An 18,391-nucleotide genomic window follows, 5' to 3' on the forward strand; every position below is an offset into this window, starting at 1 on the left:
TATTGCCTAGCACCTGTCTTTACTTTTGATTAACTTCTTGCTAATATGTAATGCTTAACATGCATACAGCCATTATTAGAATTAACTAAGTGACCTGTAATTGATGTTCCTGTTGGCTAAATGAAAATGTTACCTTCACTTAACTCTCTATTCATTATATAATGGTGTTAACATTGCTTAATTAGAAATTGTGAGAAGAAACAAAGTTGCAAGATAATGCTTTCTTTTAAACCAGTATTAAATTAAATGTGAAGCACTGCAGTTGTGATAGATAAAGAGGGAGTTCCTGTTAAGTAATTAATTACTTTCCTTCAATGTCCTTTCCCCAGAATATTTAATTATTTGTGTTTGTAGACAGGGAGAAGGCTTGTTTTTCTGAAGAAAGTGCAATACGGATATTCCATCCAATTGTAAAGACTCGTAGTCCACCAAATTTTTCAGTGTTTTCAAAATTTGCATTCCTGCAGTATATTTTGTGAATATGATTTTTTTTTTTTTAAAAAAAAAATCAGTCTTATACTTCATCAGCGATTGATCCCAAAGACTGAATTTAGAAGCATGTTTGCTTGAAATCAAAAGGATTTTCTTCCCAGTGTTAAGGTAAAAGCAAATTAGAAATAAAAAGTAAAAAAAAAAAAAAAGAAGACACAACTGTGGTGTGGTTAAAGACTAACTTATATATAATTTATATAAGGTGCCATCACAGTTGTGTCTTTTTTTACTTTTTATTTCTTATATATATGTTTTAATGTGAGCCATCCTGGAAAGTTAGTATTTAAGGTGCTACCATGTTTTTGTCTTTCTTATTTTTATTTCTATTTTTCTTTTACCTTAATGATTTCACAGACTAACATGTCTAGCCGTTCTACAGCTAGTCCCAGAGTGAGTATTTAGGAAAGTTGCCCATTGTAAAAAAAAACCAAAAAACTTTAAATTACTGCAGTGTTGCCTAAAGCATATGAACTGTGTGTGTCTGTGTTGACCATTCTAAGATCATGTTGCTCGTATTTGTTCACAGCTAACCCTTGTAATTTTAAATGTGTTCTTCCTGGGGTCTTTGTTATTCTTTTGTTGCATTTCCATCCTATGGGATGCAGCTGCCCTTGGACTTGGTGCTGTTTTGATCATTCATGTGCAACAGCCACTTTGTCTGTAACATTCTAAAAATGAGGCTACATGGTGCTATTTGCAAAGCAATTTCACATAAATATTTGGACTGCTGTTCTTTTTCAATGAAGAGCTGTTTACTGTGTGAAAATAACATAATTATAATTTACAGGCTTTTTGCCTGAAGCTGATGGGACAGATGCATATGATTAAGTTTCAACTGGGCTGTTATTGTAATGTAGATGTTTTCAGGGATGGAGGGTTTTCTTTTTCTTTCCTTCTTTAAGGGAAGCATGAATTAAAAAGAGGGAGGAAGGGAGGGAGGAAGGGAGGGAAGAGAATTATAAGATGCCTCCATTTCATCCTCTTTTATTTTTCATTTTTTGTTTTCCAGTGGCACTTCTCCACTAGCTTGTCTGAATGCAATGCTTCATACTAATACTCGGGTTGGTGATGGGACATTCTTCAAAATTCCTGGCAAGGCAGGACTCTACGCACTCAAAGTAAGTTGTATTTGTAGAAATGAAAGTACACAGGCTCATGCAGACCATGCATGCGAACCCTAATGAGATAAAACAGCAATCAGAATGGACTAGGGGAAAGGATCTGAAAGTTTTTCTGTCTCTGTTCAGATATCATTTGAATCCATTTTAAAATGCAGACAGAGTCTGTAAATGGGTTAAAATAAGTTTCAGAAGTTGGAAAAGTTCTTTCATATAGTAACCTCAAGAAAATGGCTGATGCCCTTAAGACATCTTGTATTTGTGCTTATCATTAACATATAGATATTTCTGTGCATAGGGATTGCCTACATATCTCAGCCATAGATTTAGGGAAGAAGTGAAAGTTTTAAACCCATAGTTCCAATTTTATGCTGGATCAGTAGAAGTCCTTCCTGAGTCCTTACATCAAATGTGATTGTTTGAAGACTAGTGTGTGGAAGGGTGGAAGGGGAGGCAAAGATTATCACCGCTTTAAAAAAGTGTCATGGGTTTTATGAAGCAGACTTAGCTTCCAATTTTAAACATAAACATTTTGAATTTTAAAAAGGCCATACATATGAAAGAAGGAACATGCAATATGCGGAGCTTTTTAAAATAATGAGACATGAGCTCCATCTGACAGAACTCAAAGGTATCTTATGTGATTAGTTTCTGATTTATTTATCCATTAAAAACATAAATAAGCCTCCATCTACAATCTTCACTTTCACTGTGAAATGATCTGGATACTGGAAGAAAGAAGACATTAAAAAGATATATTTTTCTGTACCATTACTATAGAATCCCATCGTATATTGATCTAAACGGTTATACATAAATGATGCACATTTCACCTCTCTGTAGAAAGCAAGCTTGTTCTAACAATCCAGGCATCTAAATTCTAGATAGCTGAATGTTTAAAAACAAATTTGTTTCTTCAGACACAAATGTGGAATAAGCAGCATTTTATGTATGACGTTCTAGAACAATATACATTATGACTTGCTCAAGCAGTTCGCTCAGGTTGTCAGACATCACATTTTCCTTACGCTGCTGCTGCTGTGAGCCAGCAAGTTGCTGCTAACTCATGGTGACCCTGTGAATGAATGCTCTCCACAAAGGTCTATCATTACTTAGCTCTTATTTGCTTATTTCTTATTATTTATTTATTTTATTTATTCCAGTATAATAATTGATATTAAGTAGAGCCCTATTATTTTTTTAAAGTGGCAAGCAAAATGATTATGTGGTTCTTTACATACAGAAGGAAGACGTTACTTGCCCAACAGATGGAACATTGGATTTAAGTTGTGAATCTGAGTTGGATGGCACTGAAATGGCTGAAACAAACAATAGCAATGGAGAAGAAAATGGAGGTAGGGTGTTTTTAAAATATATATATATATATATTAAAAATATACTGAACTGGTATATTTTAAAACAATAGCCTATTTCAGTTCTCTCGAGATCATACCAATGTATTAGGATGTCTTGTGAAACAAAACAATGATTTTAGCCTTCATCTTCATTGGTATTTTACTTCTGCTGTCATGTTGCTAAACCTCCTTTCTGTAAACTGAAGGGGAAGATATTATGATTTTTTCCTTGTCATAATTCTAACGAAAGTCTGATAATTGAAAGTACCACATTCGATTATAATTTGTGAAAGCTCACATTGAAATAAATCTGTCAGTCTTAAAGATGCCGTGATACTTTTACTTTTGTTATTATTTTGCTCACTCTAGATGGATTTCCTTACATCCACACAACAAAACGTTAACTGTAGGGCTTCCCATTGTCTTAATATAGGAGTTATATCATCCTAAAATTAACTATAGTAAAGATTTATGCTATGTAATTCTAAGTAATGTCAGCAATTCATATATCTTTATGATATAGTGCAATTGTAGCTGTAATTCACTGAAATGGTTGTTTTAAGCAAGTTATTTTCCCTCCCAATGAAATATGGTCCAGTTGTGTTTTATAACAAAATATATTGTTGTTCACTTTACTGGTTATTATATTTAAACGGCGTTCCGTGTATAGTCACGCTGGCCATGTGACCACAGAGGATTATCTGTGGACAAACGCTAGCTCTGCGGGTTGGAAACGAAGATGAGCACCGCTGCCTAGAGTCAGACATGACTGGACAAATTGTCAAGGGGAACCTTTACCTTTACCTTTTTATATTTAATATAATAATTATGGAAGGAAATACTGATCCTATATAATAAGCTGGAAATGAAAATGGGCAGGAAATTAATCACAGTTATGAGTGGAGTTTCTGTTTCTGTGAAAATGGATTTGCTGTTTTTATGAATTTCTGCATCTTTCAGACATGATGTTCATTCACCACATTGGCTGTAGAGAACAAGAATTGTAACCCAAATGTCTGATGGGGCACAAGCTTGCAGAAGGCCATTGTATTGTTTTTGACAACAGTGCTGAATAAACAAGGGGCAGAAGCAATCTATAGGCATATGCAGCTGTCACCGTTCCAGATACATGAAGCTTATTGTTAATAAACCAGCTGATCTTCCCAATTGTTTCCAGTTGGCTCTTTATGGAAGCTGGAGCAGTTAAACAAAATGTTTGCTCCATCTGTAATTTTTTTTAAAAAAAAGCATTACATACAAATCAGAAATTTTTTTTCTCCCTCAAAAAGCCAGATGATGTTTCATACTTAGTTTGTTAAGGAAGACAAGCTAGAATTCCTATATCACATGTCACCAGTGGGCATAGTGGAGCCAGGGCTCACAAGTTTAATGTCCCACAACTTTCTGAGTCACAGGGTCTATGGCATCATCTGCCACTCCCCCAGACTTCCCTGTTCCCTCTTAAGCTTGACTCTGTTCTTCATGTTAGCTGGAAGACGAATAGATTTTCTAAGGTCCAATATATTGTTGTGATGTTCCCCTGTTACAATGCAAAATATTTCAGGGTAGTTTGGTCTCAACTAGACAATTAACAGGGATTTGCCATATTTCAAAATTTACCACTATGCCACTGGATATCACACTAAACCAACCAGAGATGTGGAAAGGCTTGTACACAGTAAGGTAAAAATTTGAATATTGAAAGTGAAGGATACATATTCAATTTGTTTGCCTGTGATTACTTAGGTATTTTCCAGTAAAGGAATAAAAGCATTCCCTACATAGCATACATGCTCTCCCCTCTCTCAGATTTGGTACAGTCATCACAGGATTGCTCTGGTTTAGGTCAGGTCTGTGTGTGATTGCTGGAATGATCCAAAGCAAGCAAACCTTTCTCTTTCAATTTGCTAATATTATAAACAAATAATGAGCAAGCCACTTCAGGATATTGGTAAATTAATCACTTCCCCAGCTTGGCAGCTGGCAGAAGTGTTTTTGTTTTGTTTTGTTTTGTTTTTGTTTTGCTATTCTTAATGTGCTGCATTAGTTATACAAAAAATAAAAATAAAAAAAATCTTTTCTTTGCCTCACCTCAAAGGACCAGTCAAGAAGCTGCCTGCAGTTGAATTTATGGCAGTGGCTTCAGCTGCAGGCAGTTTCTCAACTAGCCTTTTAAGAGAAGGCAAAGAGGAAGAAAAGCTTTGTAACTGATGTAGTGCATTAATAGTACCGTATATGCAGTAAAAAAAGTTTTCACTTCCCTTACCCTCTCTTGAGGAGGGGAAGTGATTAATTTATCAATATCCTGAAGTGGCTCACTTATTTAGCTGTTTCTGTGTGAACCGTCAGTCTTGATAAGATTGTTCTAATCAAGCCCAGCCACTCCCAAGCAGCCCCACTAGCTCACTCTCTGCTGCTAGTGTATCTGAAGGATGTTACATTACCATATGTATGTGTCAAGAGAAAATACTGCTACAGTGATGCCTCGCTTAGCGATCGCTCCGTTTTATGGTGAAATCGCTTAGTGATGGAATTTTTTGGGGACACGATCATGGCAAAGCGCCCATTTTTAACAGCTGATCGGCAGTTCCAAAATGGCCACCAGAAAAACAAAATAGCGACCGCTGTTTTGTCTCGCTTTAGAGGCACCCAAAATGGCCACTGCTATGGAGGATTTTCACTTATAGGTAAGTTTTTAGCCCATAGGAACGCATTAAACACGTTTTAATGTGTTCCTATGGGCTTTTTAAAATCGCTTAACGATTAAATCGTTTAGCGACGTTTTTCCTGCATGGATTAACACTGCTAAACAAGGCACCACTGTACTTCCTTCATGCCCCGCACCCCATTTCTCAGGATAGTTTGCCATCCTTGTATATCAGATGACCAGTTCAGAGATCCAAAATGGAAATAAGTGACTGTACATCTTCTCATCTGCTAAGTATGATAATTGGTTTATTTTAAAATTGACTGTTCTTTGATTTAAAAAAATACCACAGCATTATTGTTCTGCTTTGTTAATTTATTTTATCCCAAAGATATCTTAAATATATAATCCTAGAACTGCAGAGCTGGAAGGGACCCTATGAATCATAGAGTCCAGCCACTTCAAGGAGACACAGTGGGGAATTTAACTCCAAACTTCCTGCTATGTTGCCAGATAACTACACTATTAAGCTATCCAGCAGTTCTATATCCACATTAATTTTCCATGAGGGACTTGAATATTATTAATTAAGAGGTTTAGTTGTTTGCAGAAAACAGCTATATATTTTGTTTAAAGCTCAAGTGTTGGGCCCATTGAGTTTCTTGCTGCACTGCAATTTGATTCTCCAATTCCTTTTTTTCTTTCTCTTTTACAAAGAGCCTAGACTAGCTAGAGAAAAGCTATTCTGATTTTTCAAGTTAAGCACTCAAGATTGGAGTGATTTAGGTGATTATTTGATATATGTGTGCTGACGGCGCATGATGTCAATACATGTATAGATCTGTGTCACCCAAAGAAAAAGTATTGAGTTTATAAGGCAGTTTAACTAGGAGTTTATACTTGCATTCCTTTCTTTCCTCAGGGTATGTTTTGTCGAATTCTATGCAGTATATATATATTTTTTGGACTAAGATCAGAAAAAGCAACTTCCTTCATCATTATACTAATTCTAACTTTTTACCACCCATGATCATGTTACGAAATACATCAAGAATATGGGTACATATTTTCTGTCTGTGATAGACAACATGTGTTACCGAAAGAAAGAATATTTAATGCATGTTTTGTAACATGATCATTGGTGGTAAAAAGATTGAATTAGTACGAGTATAACAATGAAGGAAATTGCTTTTTCTGATCTTACTTCAAATCAGTCTGGTTTGAAATTAAAAACAAGTGTGTTTTTGGAGGAGAGGAGAGTGGGACAATTCAAGCTTTCGTGTCCATATTGCACAATATTTGCATATTCATTTGAAGCTGGCACCCCTGTGTTTTCCTCTTTTTTCTTTTTATTGGCAAGCTTTTTGGATCACATGAAAAAGAGCCTGGCTGAGGGTATTCTGGAAGAAGATGACAGCATATTTTGAATTGCTGTTCTCCTGTGTATTTTTAGTTCAAATTCTTTTTTCTATCTTCTGTTTAAGAGTATCCCAGTTTCATAATTACATTAGTGTTTGAAATTGACTGGTTGGATACCCAAAGCATAGGAATAATTGTCATAAAAATGGTGAGAACTAGTACCATTAAAGCTCAACCCCAATCTATTCCATTTAAACCTGAAAATAAATTAGATTGACGTATTTTGCACCATAACTAAAACTGACTAAAAAAATAACTGACACTTTTCCTTCATGTATTTCAACTGCAGCAACACAAAAATTTGCTAAATTGAATAACACAGTACTTGTATTTGGCTCTGACAGCATGCTTGAGTTTTGCATAAATTAGATTAATATCATTTGTACTTAATGTTAAATGCCAGTCATTAAAAAGTGGTCTGAATTTCATTTGAACTCTTTTGGACTACTACATCCAATATCATGTGCTGTCCCACCTCTTGGCAACAGCTGCCACCCCATCCATGGGACATCTATTGTGTTTCCCTGAAAATAAGACAGAGTTTTATATTAATTTTTGCTCCAAAAAGCGCATTACGGCTTATTTTCAGGGGATGTTTTTTTTTTTTCATGTGCAACAGTCTACATTTATTCAAATACAGTTGTGTCATCTTCTGGTTGCAGGTGGATGGAGAGGTTTCACTTAACTGGGGCTTACTTTTGAGATGGGGCTTATATTATGAGCATCCTGAAAAATCATGCTGGGGCTTATTTTCAGGTTAGGTTTTATTTTCGGGGGAACAGGGTAGGCAGGATGTGAACACTGCTTCTGCTCAGAGGAGGCTATTTTAGAAATCTTGAGCAGACAGGCACTGGTATCATTTCAGACAAGAGTATCCAGGTCAGGACTAGCGGTCCACAGTGATCAGTTAGCAGAGACAGTCCAAGGAGATGGCCAAAGGGGAGAAACTCAGAACAGAACTATAGTCCAGCTTGTTTGTGGTACAGTGACAAGAAGGTTATGGGTGTTTTACAGGCACAGGTGCATCGAACAGTTTGTTCCCAGCACTGGACACAAGTGAAGAAGGAGCTTATATGGGTTACCTCATTGTAAACCACCCAGAGTGGCCTTGACTGCCAGATGGGTAGTATAAAAGTCACTCACTCACTCACTCTCTCAATCAAGCAATCAATCAATATGGTGCTATTGTTGTGAACCATACCCAAAACCCAGGTATCACCCATAAAGCCTTAGATTTCCATGTGAGCAGTGGCTTGCTCTCACAAAGATCCTTGGCTCTTGAGAAAGCCCCTATTTGAAAATAAACATCCCCTGAAACCATGCAGTCATTCTCTTCTGCTCTCAGGGACTGGGGTGGAGACTCAAAAAGATGTTCAGTGGCCTAGACAGTCCAGAGGCTATAGGGTTTATGAAGTCTTCCTCTGGGGTCTCTACTTCATCTTCACTAGAGGATTCCTCTGGTGAAAGCATGACATGCTTCCAATTAAGTGTACATAGAACTACAACCTGAGCAAGCCAGTGCAAGTCAAACACTGCCTCCCAACAAATCATGGTTTGCAAATTGGAGGCCAGACATCAAATGCATGCTATTTCTCATATTTTCTAAATGGGTATCTTACATCCTTCCACAGCCATGTTTCATGTTATTTCTATGACAATTGAATTTCCCTCTGGTTTGCAACCCACTTCAAAACAATGTCTCTGGTTTACAGTGGAGCCATAGTACACACTATGTCTGTCATTGCTCATAGAATGTCAAGCCTAGTGATCTGAAGAAGGCTAGCTAAATTCCCTGTCATTGTTTTATGCTGTCTTGACCCACCAACACATCTTGATAAGGATTTTGAAAGGCCTGTAACATTAATCTCTTCCAATCAAGAGGAAGACATGGAACTTTTTCACCTCTTAAGATACCTGCAATTTGCACAAAATATATATTTGTGCAAAACTAAGCTCCTGCCTCCTTCATAAGCAAAACACACATACCTGCAATTTTTTTACCCTCCTTGTCAATGTGTGGAAGAATATATCAGTTCCTTCTCATCCCATATGCAAGCAAATTGACAGGTGACAATTTAAATTGGTGGTGGTTCTTACTGAGGAATGGAGAAGTTATGAATGCACTTGAGTCTCTTCAGAGTTTATGAAGATAAAGCATCGTATCTGCAACAGACCAATGACTTTTTCCCATCTTCCTAATACTCAAAACACAAAAATGAGTTGTGAAAATATAATACAGTTCAATTTGCATACATTAATAAGAAGCTGGAATAAAGCAACATACTTCTATCTAATTTACTAACCCCATCTGTTGTCAATTAGATCAGTAGTTAAATAAGACAATACATGCTTTGTACACAGGATTTCCAAGGTGGACTCAGATGGTTACTTCAAAGATATAATTGTCAATTACACAATTGAAAATCACTAGCTGTTGCAAATAAAGCCAAATTATGTTCATTATGTATTTGAACAAGTAAAAATCCTTTCTCGTGGAGATAATTAGCCATAGTCAAGGTTATATGTTAAAGTACTGCAAAAAAATTTAAGCATTTGGTTTACTTTCCTATTTTTAGTTTATTTTTTGTCAGGTAATTCCTCCTCCCATGATCTATTACCATTTACAACTTGGGATTCCTCCCAAGACAAAGAAATCTGAGCAATGGTTGTATGAAGCTTCCAGACACGCAGAGAGGCTAATCAGAATGTCGCAGTAAGCAGTTCATTCTGCTTTCTAGTATCTTAGGGTAGAAGGGTAACCCATAGGCTATAGAGAAGCTGGGCAAGAACAAAACAAAAATGAAAAACTAAAGAAGACAAAAATGTTGTGGCACCTTAAAGACTTATATTTTGATGTGAGTTTCCATGGACAAGTCCACTTCCTCAGACATCGTGAGGAAGGGGACTTGTCCATGAAAGCTCACATTAAAATACTGTACATCTGTCTTTAAGGTGCTACCACATTTTTGTCATCTTTAGTTTTTCATTTTTTTGTTGTCTTTGCCTCACATGCTAGCACAGACTAACATGACTACCTCTTCTAAAATTACAGCTAGTTAAAGTAGTGTAGGTTTTTACAATACTCTCCATTTTAAAGATAAAGAATTATGAGAAAGAGGAGCTGTAACTTTGATACAGCCCACTGAGAGTTAACACTTATTCAGTAGGCATGAGCAGACACCCAAATCTCCCGATTTCCTGCTAAGGTGAGGTATGTTGTGTTCCTGTTGTAGATAACTATAACTTATTTTTAAATTTACTTCTATGCAAATAAATCGGCACCCATAAATTATATGCAGATCTTTGTCTTCTTTTGTCCTCTTTTTTGACGATGCATAAGTGGATACCACACACCTCATGCTCTTTATAATGTAAACATCTTAGCATTAAAAAACAAACAAACCCTCATTTTGCTAAAAAAGGGGGTCTTTAGCTGCCATCATTCAGGAAAGAAGTCCGAAAATAAAATCAGAACATATTCTAATGCTTGTGAGGGGAAAAACATATTTTTGAATGGCCATTTCTTTTTTTTTAAAGCTGTCCCTTGATTTTCTCTTACAGGTTAGTAGTATCTATATCATTAGCACTTCTAGCTCATTTGAAGTCCTGATCCATTTATCCCTGTAACTGTCAGCCCATTTAGACATATCCCAAACTATTATAGGGCAACCTAGTTGCCTTATGCATATAATCAGCTCTATGGGAAGACTGTTCAACTTTGTACTACTGTACTCATACGGAGAGCTTCTGTGCTTACTGTCGCAATGGGCATGCAGAAACATTTTGGGCAGCCATACTTTTACATGGGGGCCATCTGTAACATTTGAGTCAGATTCATTTTGCTCATTCCTATTAACATGAAGCTCTCTTGAAATTATATTTTATCTGTCTGTTATGGCCTTTATATTAATGTATGATGATTTCAGGTGCCTGTAGAACAAGTCTGAGCACAGTTGTAGCATCATAGCTAAATCTCTGCATTGTGAAGCAGGAAACTTGCACAATAAAATTTGATGCAAGGTTATAAAAAGTCCTTTTATGTTTCTGCATTTGACTTTGTTTTTTTTGTTTGTTTGTTTTGTTTTTTTGGATGAGGCATCTTTAAGCCAGCCAAGATGAGGTGGTATCCTTTCCCTTCTGCATGCTGTAGAAAATATGATGACCACAAACTCTGTAGAATGCCATTGTGCCAAAGTAGCTGGTGGTAAACTCACTCTCTTTTTGCAACCCTATGAAAACCAGCAGAATAAACCCACCACTCTGAAATTGAGCACTTGCAAATGTGGTGCTGTTCGTTAATTTTGATTTTTTTTCTCGAACATGGACTCACTCCAAGATTTTAAGCAAGCTGCTTTTCAGTACACTTATATCAGACACTTTGTTCTCCTCCACCTACTTTAGAATATTCTTGTTTATTTTATTGTTGGTAACTTTAATTCTCAACCTTTTTTGGCCATGGCTCTTTTAGGAGCTCTTTTCAGGTTCCAACTGACAATGAAAGCCTTTGGCAGTGTGCAAATAGGAATACAACATGAACGAATGGATCTGTGGCCCCCTTCAAATGTGCCAGGGCCTCCATGGGTCCATATAGCCCCCACTGAGAATGGCTGGGCTAGACAGACCAATGCATTCACTCAGTGTAAGACCACTTCTTATGCTTACATAAGATAGTACATATGAAGTACATTTAACACTTCAAAGTGCTATGTAAGTACAAACTATTTATAATTAAATTACTAGCTGTGTGAAGGATGCCTCTGAGACTTCTGTAGCGCTTTGTCGGAAGATTTAGAAATATTCAACCTTACAACGTTTTTATCATTTGACAGAATTTACTTTATGTGTTGCTGCCAATTTTTCTTTCTGGCTGAGTTTTACTGTCAAGTTTGCAAATACTATGTATGTAAAAGCATTGAAATATAACATGAGGGTAGAAGATGTATGCTTGATTGATCTGTAGTATGTGAAATGTTACCGTGTAGAGCAAGGTGACATTTACCACTTACCTTTCAGGTCATGGAGTTTCTTAAGACTGTTAACTTCCATTAGGTTCAGTAATGTTTTAGCAAGATGATGGGCAACCTCATGTTTTGCTTTATAGATAGTTGCTTTTTCTCTTGAGGTCTCTTTTTTATTGTGATCAGAAATAGCACATTGTCACATGATAGTGAAAGAAAGTTGCCAATGTTAATTCGTATGTATCAAGGCATTCAATGAATTTAGCATGTGTTGACAGTACAGAATTGAAAATTTGCATCTCGAGAGAACTGAGCTATGTGTGACTTCTCTGCCAGTGGCCACGCAGATGCTTTCTCTGGGTAGTGGTTTATATTCCACTATTGTCATGTGCCATCAAACCACTTCTGACTTAAAATAATCCTAAGAATTACTCATCTCCAGTTCTGTACGTTTAACCAGGACACAAAAAAGGACCAGACTGATTAGGGTAGATTATTGCTGTCTTCCTCAGTAGATGTTGGGCATGCCTGGGCTTCTTTCAATGGCTTTTGGTGGGTGCTTCTTACTTATCAGTTACCTATGTGCTTCTGTAGGTAATCTTGAAGAAAGTCCATGCCGTCTGCAATACTGATGCTTTCTTACATGCCAGAATATTTTCTTTGGCGGGACCATTTCAGTGATGTTGTCAAGTGAATTTAAATTAAACTGAGGAAACTGACTTTCTTATGTTCTCAGTACGTTATTTTATTTGTATCTTTCTAGTTTGCCCAAAGCAAGAAACTGAAGAAGTGTCTTCCATTCGGGACTCAAGCCTTACAAATACATCGATGCAAAGCAAATTAGTCTCTTCCTTCCAACAGCACACCAAAAAGGCACTTAAACAGGTAAGCAAATATTTGTTTATGGACTGCAGTTACTGCTCTTTAAAAAAAAGGGTTGTGGGGGTTTTTTTTGGCCAAATCTTGAAACGCAGTTCCTAAACCTTTGCTGTCATACTGTTCCACTAGTACATTCTTTTCTCCTATTCCAACAGTTAGGTTAGAGATGTCTTCTCTTGTTTCTCTATGCAAGTGACTTGGTTAAGATCTGTTGTCTTGTCTTGCTTCTCCTGTCATCACCTGTGAGGATGAGCAAATGCACCATTATCCACCTATAGCTCTAGAAGGCATGTTATTTTGTGGCAGTCTTAAGAAGAGCAAAGTGTGCTGCTTATATATTGTCCCATAGTGCTGAAAGCACTCTTTGGGCAGCTTACAGTTTGCTTGTTTTTTAATTATACACTCATAAGCAGCACACAAGAGAAGATTGTGGAGCAATTTTTGTGTAAATTAAACAAAATGGCACAAATAACATTTTAACATAAATAAATAAATAAATAAATAAATAAATAAATAAATACATACATACATACATACATACATACATACATACATACATACATACATACATACATACATACATACATACGGAAGGAAGGAAGGAAGGAAGGAAGGAAGGAAGGAAGGAAGGAAGGAAGGAAGGAAGGAAGGAAGGAAGGAAGGAAGGAAGGAAGGAAGGAAAGGGAGGGAGGGAAGGGAGGGAGGGAAGGAGGGTGGGTGGGTGGGTGGATGGATGGATGGATGGATGGATTGGAAGAACTGTTTGTTTCTTATTTAACAATCATCAGCTTTTATGTGCTTGAGGAATGTGGGGGGGGCTTTTTCTGTTTTATACAGACATACTTACTACAAATTGCAAAGAAAAAGCAAGGAGAAAAAAATAATGCTTCTCACTCTTATGCTCTAGCCTGGAGGCAAGGAATCTTGTGAGGCTTGACAACTTGTTGACATGTCTTATTAAGCTGAGACAGTCAAAAGCTACAAGAGAAAAGAATTTAGCAAGTATTCTTTACACCCCTAAGCTATAATTTCATCTTTAGTTTGAAGGATGCTGATGCCACTCCAGTAGGCATCTTAGTCAGAGCTACAGATGCTGTCTTGGGCAAGAACATTCTCAGAGGGGAACTATTTTAAAAAGTAATTGGGAGTCCCAGATTTAGGAAGGGTGGAACTCTATGGTTAGACTCCTCATGCATCAGCCTAGAAACTGCTTGTGTGGCAAGGAGCATGCAGAGTGGCATCCTAATGTGATCTAGGTATATCCCCAATGCATGCTAAGTGCTGCCTTCTATTTGTAAAGGTTTCGGTACAAATGCCACGTGTCTTATCAAAAATGAAGTATGCAGCATCTCGGAAACCATTTTGGAGTCTGGTTGAGATGGAGTTGTTTGGTTTGCTTATCCCTGTCTGGTGCTGATATGTCAAATTGGCTATGGTCCTGTTTTAGAAACTGTTGTAACATCATCTGAGCCATTCCACATAGATGATTCTGTTTAGCATGTGTACACCAGGAATTAAATGCCAGATAATAAATCATATACAGTGGTGCCCCACTTGATGATTACCTCGTTGTATGACGAATCCGCTGTACGATTAGTTTTTTGCGATCGCTATTGTGATCGCAAAACGATTTTTCAATGGGTTTTTTCGTTTGACGACGATCGATTCCCTGCTTTGGGAACCGGTTTTTTAGCTTTGTGGCGATCAAAAACAGCTGATCGTCGGGGTTTCAAAATGGCCACCCACTGTGCAAAATGGCTCCCTGCTGTGTTCAGAAAGGATTGCTTGCATTACAGGCACTGGAAAATGGCCACCCTATGGAGGATCTTTGCTAGAAGGTGAGGTATTTTGCCCACTGGAACGCATTAACCGGTTCTTAATGCATTTCAATGGGCTTTTTACTTTCGCATGATGACGATTTTGTTCTACAGCGATTTTGCTGGAACAGATTATCATCGTCAAGTGGGGCACCACTATATGACACTATTTCATATGTAGTATTCGTCATTAAGGAAACCCAGTCTGGGTTTAATTCAGCCTGCCTTGTGGTCTAAGGATCATGGAGTTAGGAGAGCAGTAGTTTAGAAAGTTATTGTCAACTCTTACCAATGAGGTAAAGTCATACAACAGAAATGCTTTCTGTGAAAATCCCTAGCTTAATAGCTTGATAAAATGAGCAAAACCAACTGAAGAAGAAATCCATAAATGCAATTACAGATGCTTTGTTAGCCTAAATAAAATCAAGAAGGGGAGATTTACAAATAGTTATATACAGGATCAGTGCATATGAGAAGACAATCAATGGGAAGTTGTTCAATTCTAAAGATGTTTATAGTTGCCTGAAATGATGATTATCACAGATCTCAGCAAAGAGCCTATTTTCCCATACACATCATATGTTAATTTGATGTATTTTGGCCCAAGGAGGTTTCCACTCCTCTCTCCTGCTTTCTTGTTTCACTGCAGGTATTCATTACTAGCAGATGCAGGCAGCTGGATTTCATTTAATATATAACTCTAAATCCTATCTGATAGGTGAATGAACTTTAAGCAGCAATTTTTGTTCAGAAAATTGCTGTTGGGAGTTCCTTCTACTGTATATCTACTCTTCAGACTTTATATTGCTTTTATGGACTTATAATGTGCTTCCATTCTACTACAAATAGCCTACAGTGCCTCTGAATACACAGAGATGTTAAGCAATCATATGTGACACTCACCGCCTGATATTAACTTACTGGATTTGTTCTGCAATAACAGGAGCTGAACCTTTAACATGTTCTGGGAATAAACGGCTTATGTTGTAGAGTGCCAGAAGCTATGTGAGCTTAACTGTATTTTTATTTTGGCTTAGCTTGCTGATACATTCTAGTAAAACATCTGAAAGAATTCAAAAGTTTTGCAGTGCAGTATGTTAGAAAATATAAGATGATTGCAAATATTCACACTAGTCATGTTTCAGTTTGCATTTTAGAAACAGTGGTAGATAGAGGTGACAGTAATGGGAGACAAGGTAATTCAGATTTCATCAGCTTTTACTCATAGGTTCCTTTGGAGATTCTTATTTGTCATTTTCATTGTAAATTAAATATCTTTGAAACAATGGAGTTAGTGCATAGAGTACTGGTCATAGATTTGGATTCACTGAGTGAACTGGGCTAGAGACGCAAAGAATAATGCTAAATTATTCATTTTTCTCAATTTATGCTGTCTTGACAGGGTTGTATACCTTTTGAATTTTGAAACCCAAGGAATTTTAAAGCCCAAAGAAATTTATTTTCTCCAGCTAAGAGTGAGACCCAGCTCCTCCCCCCACCCTGTCTGTGTCAATTTGCTCAAAATGTTTCTGGTTTCCTTTCTGTTTGAGAAGGAAAGCACACACAATGAGCAAGCACAGAAAGACTGATGGATTGTAAAAAAGGACACAAACAACCCATTGAATATTTCAGATTTTATAAATACAGCAGAAAGTTTGTGTTCATCTTTGTGAAGTTGTTTGTTCATCTCAAAAAATAAGATATCCAAATTGGTAAAGAGCTAGAAACACACATTTTTGCACAGATGCTACTGCAGACCCAACTAAAGTAACTGTGTGGATTATATATCAACTGGCCATATAGGTTGGGTGATACAACTGAGAGTAGTATTTCTTTTACGAACACAGCCAGGGCAAGAAACACAGAATTTTGCCCCAATATGCCTGATTTCCCATTGTAAATAATTAGCTGGGTTAGTTCACAACTGGCCATGCTGCCTGGGAGATTCTTCAAGTTGGCATTACCTGTGGAATTCAGTGTTCTCTTACCTAGAAATATCTCTGAAACAGTAGATTCTGATAGCATGAAATGTTGCATATATGCTCCTGATGTTCCAGCTTTCATAACTAGATCAGTTATATCTTGACTGGCCATGCTGGTTGGGGGAGTCTTGGAGTTGTTGTCCAAAGAAGTTTCATTTCTATCCCATGAGCAACGACCTGAAAATTGAGGAGGAGGGGCAAAAAAGAATGAAGAGAGAAAAAAGGAAAATGGAGGAAGAAGTGGTTAGGATGGGCTTTGATAATGCATTTCTAACTCTTACATAAACAAAATTAGTACAAGGGCAGGGAGAAAGAGAAGAAAAGAAGAGATTGTAAGAAGGTTCGTCCTTTCCCTCAGGCGGCCCCTCCATTTCGGCGGGAAATATAAAAGGCTGAGTCTTTATAACTTTAACAGTAGAAATTTTATTTTCTCCAACTTCCTCCAGCACATCCTTGAACGATTCAAACGGTTTCAAACTGGGCAACAAGCCTGAATCAACATTGTTTAAACTCTGGTTAAAGTCCCAAGGTGTCAACGGCGCGGGACCCCATGAAGCCCCTTGGGCTCCTGACGAGGGGGTGGGAGGCTCCTGACCGCACAGATTGTCCCACAACATCGATGTCTAATCCACCCCCTCTCGTCAGGACCCTCATCAAACGGCTTGGTCTTCCACTCACGCTCTCTTCGCAATTCCTCCTCTCTTGACGCCACGATCACGTTCCACTCTTTCACATTTGGAGAAGTCTCTTTAAATGCTGGAGGATCGGGCAAAAGGCCGCCCACTTTCAAATTTGGGAAATCTCTGATAAACCCTTGGGTGCAAACCCTTTCAAAAGCCCTTCGTCTTTCCTCCTGCTTCTTCCTCTCATACGCCTCTACTACCGAACTGAACCACACCACCCCCTCCTTATCCTTATATTCCTCCCCAACTGTCACTCTAGACTCCTCCCACTCCTTCAGCTAAGCACACCTCTACCTTCCCCTCCCCCTCTTCCGCTGTCATCTCCTTTCCCTTTTCTTCTCCACTTTCACTGCTACGTGGTTGGTCCTTTTCTCCGTCCTTGCTTTCCACTTTCCTTTCTGCGGACGGCACACTTCTATCCACTACACCTTCACAGAGATTAATATGAAAATGAATTTGGAGTGTGGGAGAAAGGAACAAGGGCATGGGGATGTGGGTGAAACAAATGGGTTTTTGCCTAGTCAAAGCCAAGCATACTTGCTAGTACATGAATAAAGCAATTTATGGAATTTTACACAATTTTATACAGAAATGAGCCAAACATTTTTGCCAAGGTGAGAACTCTACTGAGATCCCTGGGAAATTTCCTCATCATCTTGCTGCCGAGGTAGAGCAGCAGTTCCTCATCCAGTAGTACCTGTAGTAATAGTTTACATACACCTCGGTTAACATAATTTTCGGTTTACAAACGGAAATCCAGTGAAAATAATGCATCGGTTTACATTTTTGTGTGTGTGTTTGTTTTGGTTTACAGACAAAGTTTCTCCAGGATGCATTGTTCCTGGAGGTTTATAGCACTGCCCCCATTCCTATGGCAATCTGCGTTCTGGTTTACAAATTTTTCACTTTACATAATATCCTGTAGAACGCATTAATTTAGTAAACCAAGGTACTACTGTAATTACATTCAAGGGACAAGAAAAGCAAGGATATGCATCTCCCATCTGGGCAGATCTCTCTCTCTCTCTCTCTCTCTCAAGT

General features: G+C 37.7%; 1 protein-coding gene across 6 annotated transcripts in view; it reads left to right on the forward strand.

Annotated features, from left to right (window-relative positions):
• Positions 1–18,391, forward strand: part of ASXL3 (ASXL transcriptional regulator 3) — a 136,155-nt gene that overhangs the window by 70,743 nt on the left and 47,021 nt on the right. For all 6 annotated transcript variants that reach the window (XM_072998892.2, XM_078393695.1, XM_078393697.1 and 3 more), the window contains 3 exons: positions 1,502–1,610; positions 2,854–2,965; positions 12,753–12,874. In XM_072998892.2, coding sequence (XP_072854993.2) covers positions 1,502–1,610; positions 2,854–2,965; positions 12,753–12,874 — 343 coding nt within the window. The remainder of the gene's footprint in view (positions 1–1,501; positions 1,611–2,853; positions 2,966–12,752; positions 12,875–18,391) is intronic.

Source organism: Pogona vitticeps, chromosome 4, assembly GCF_051106095.1.
Source record: "Pogona vitticeps strain Pit_001003342236 chromosome 4, PviZW2.1, whole genome shotgun sequence".
In the NCBI taxonomy this organism is placed as follows: Eukaryota; Metazoa; Chordata; class Lepidosauria; order Squamata; family Agamidae; genus Pogona; species Pogona vitticeps.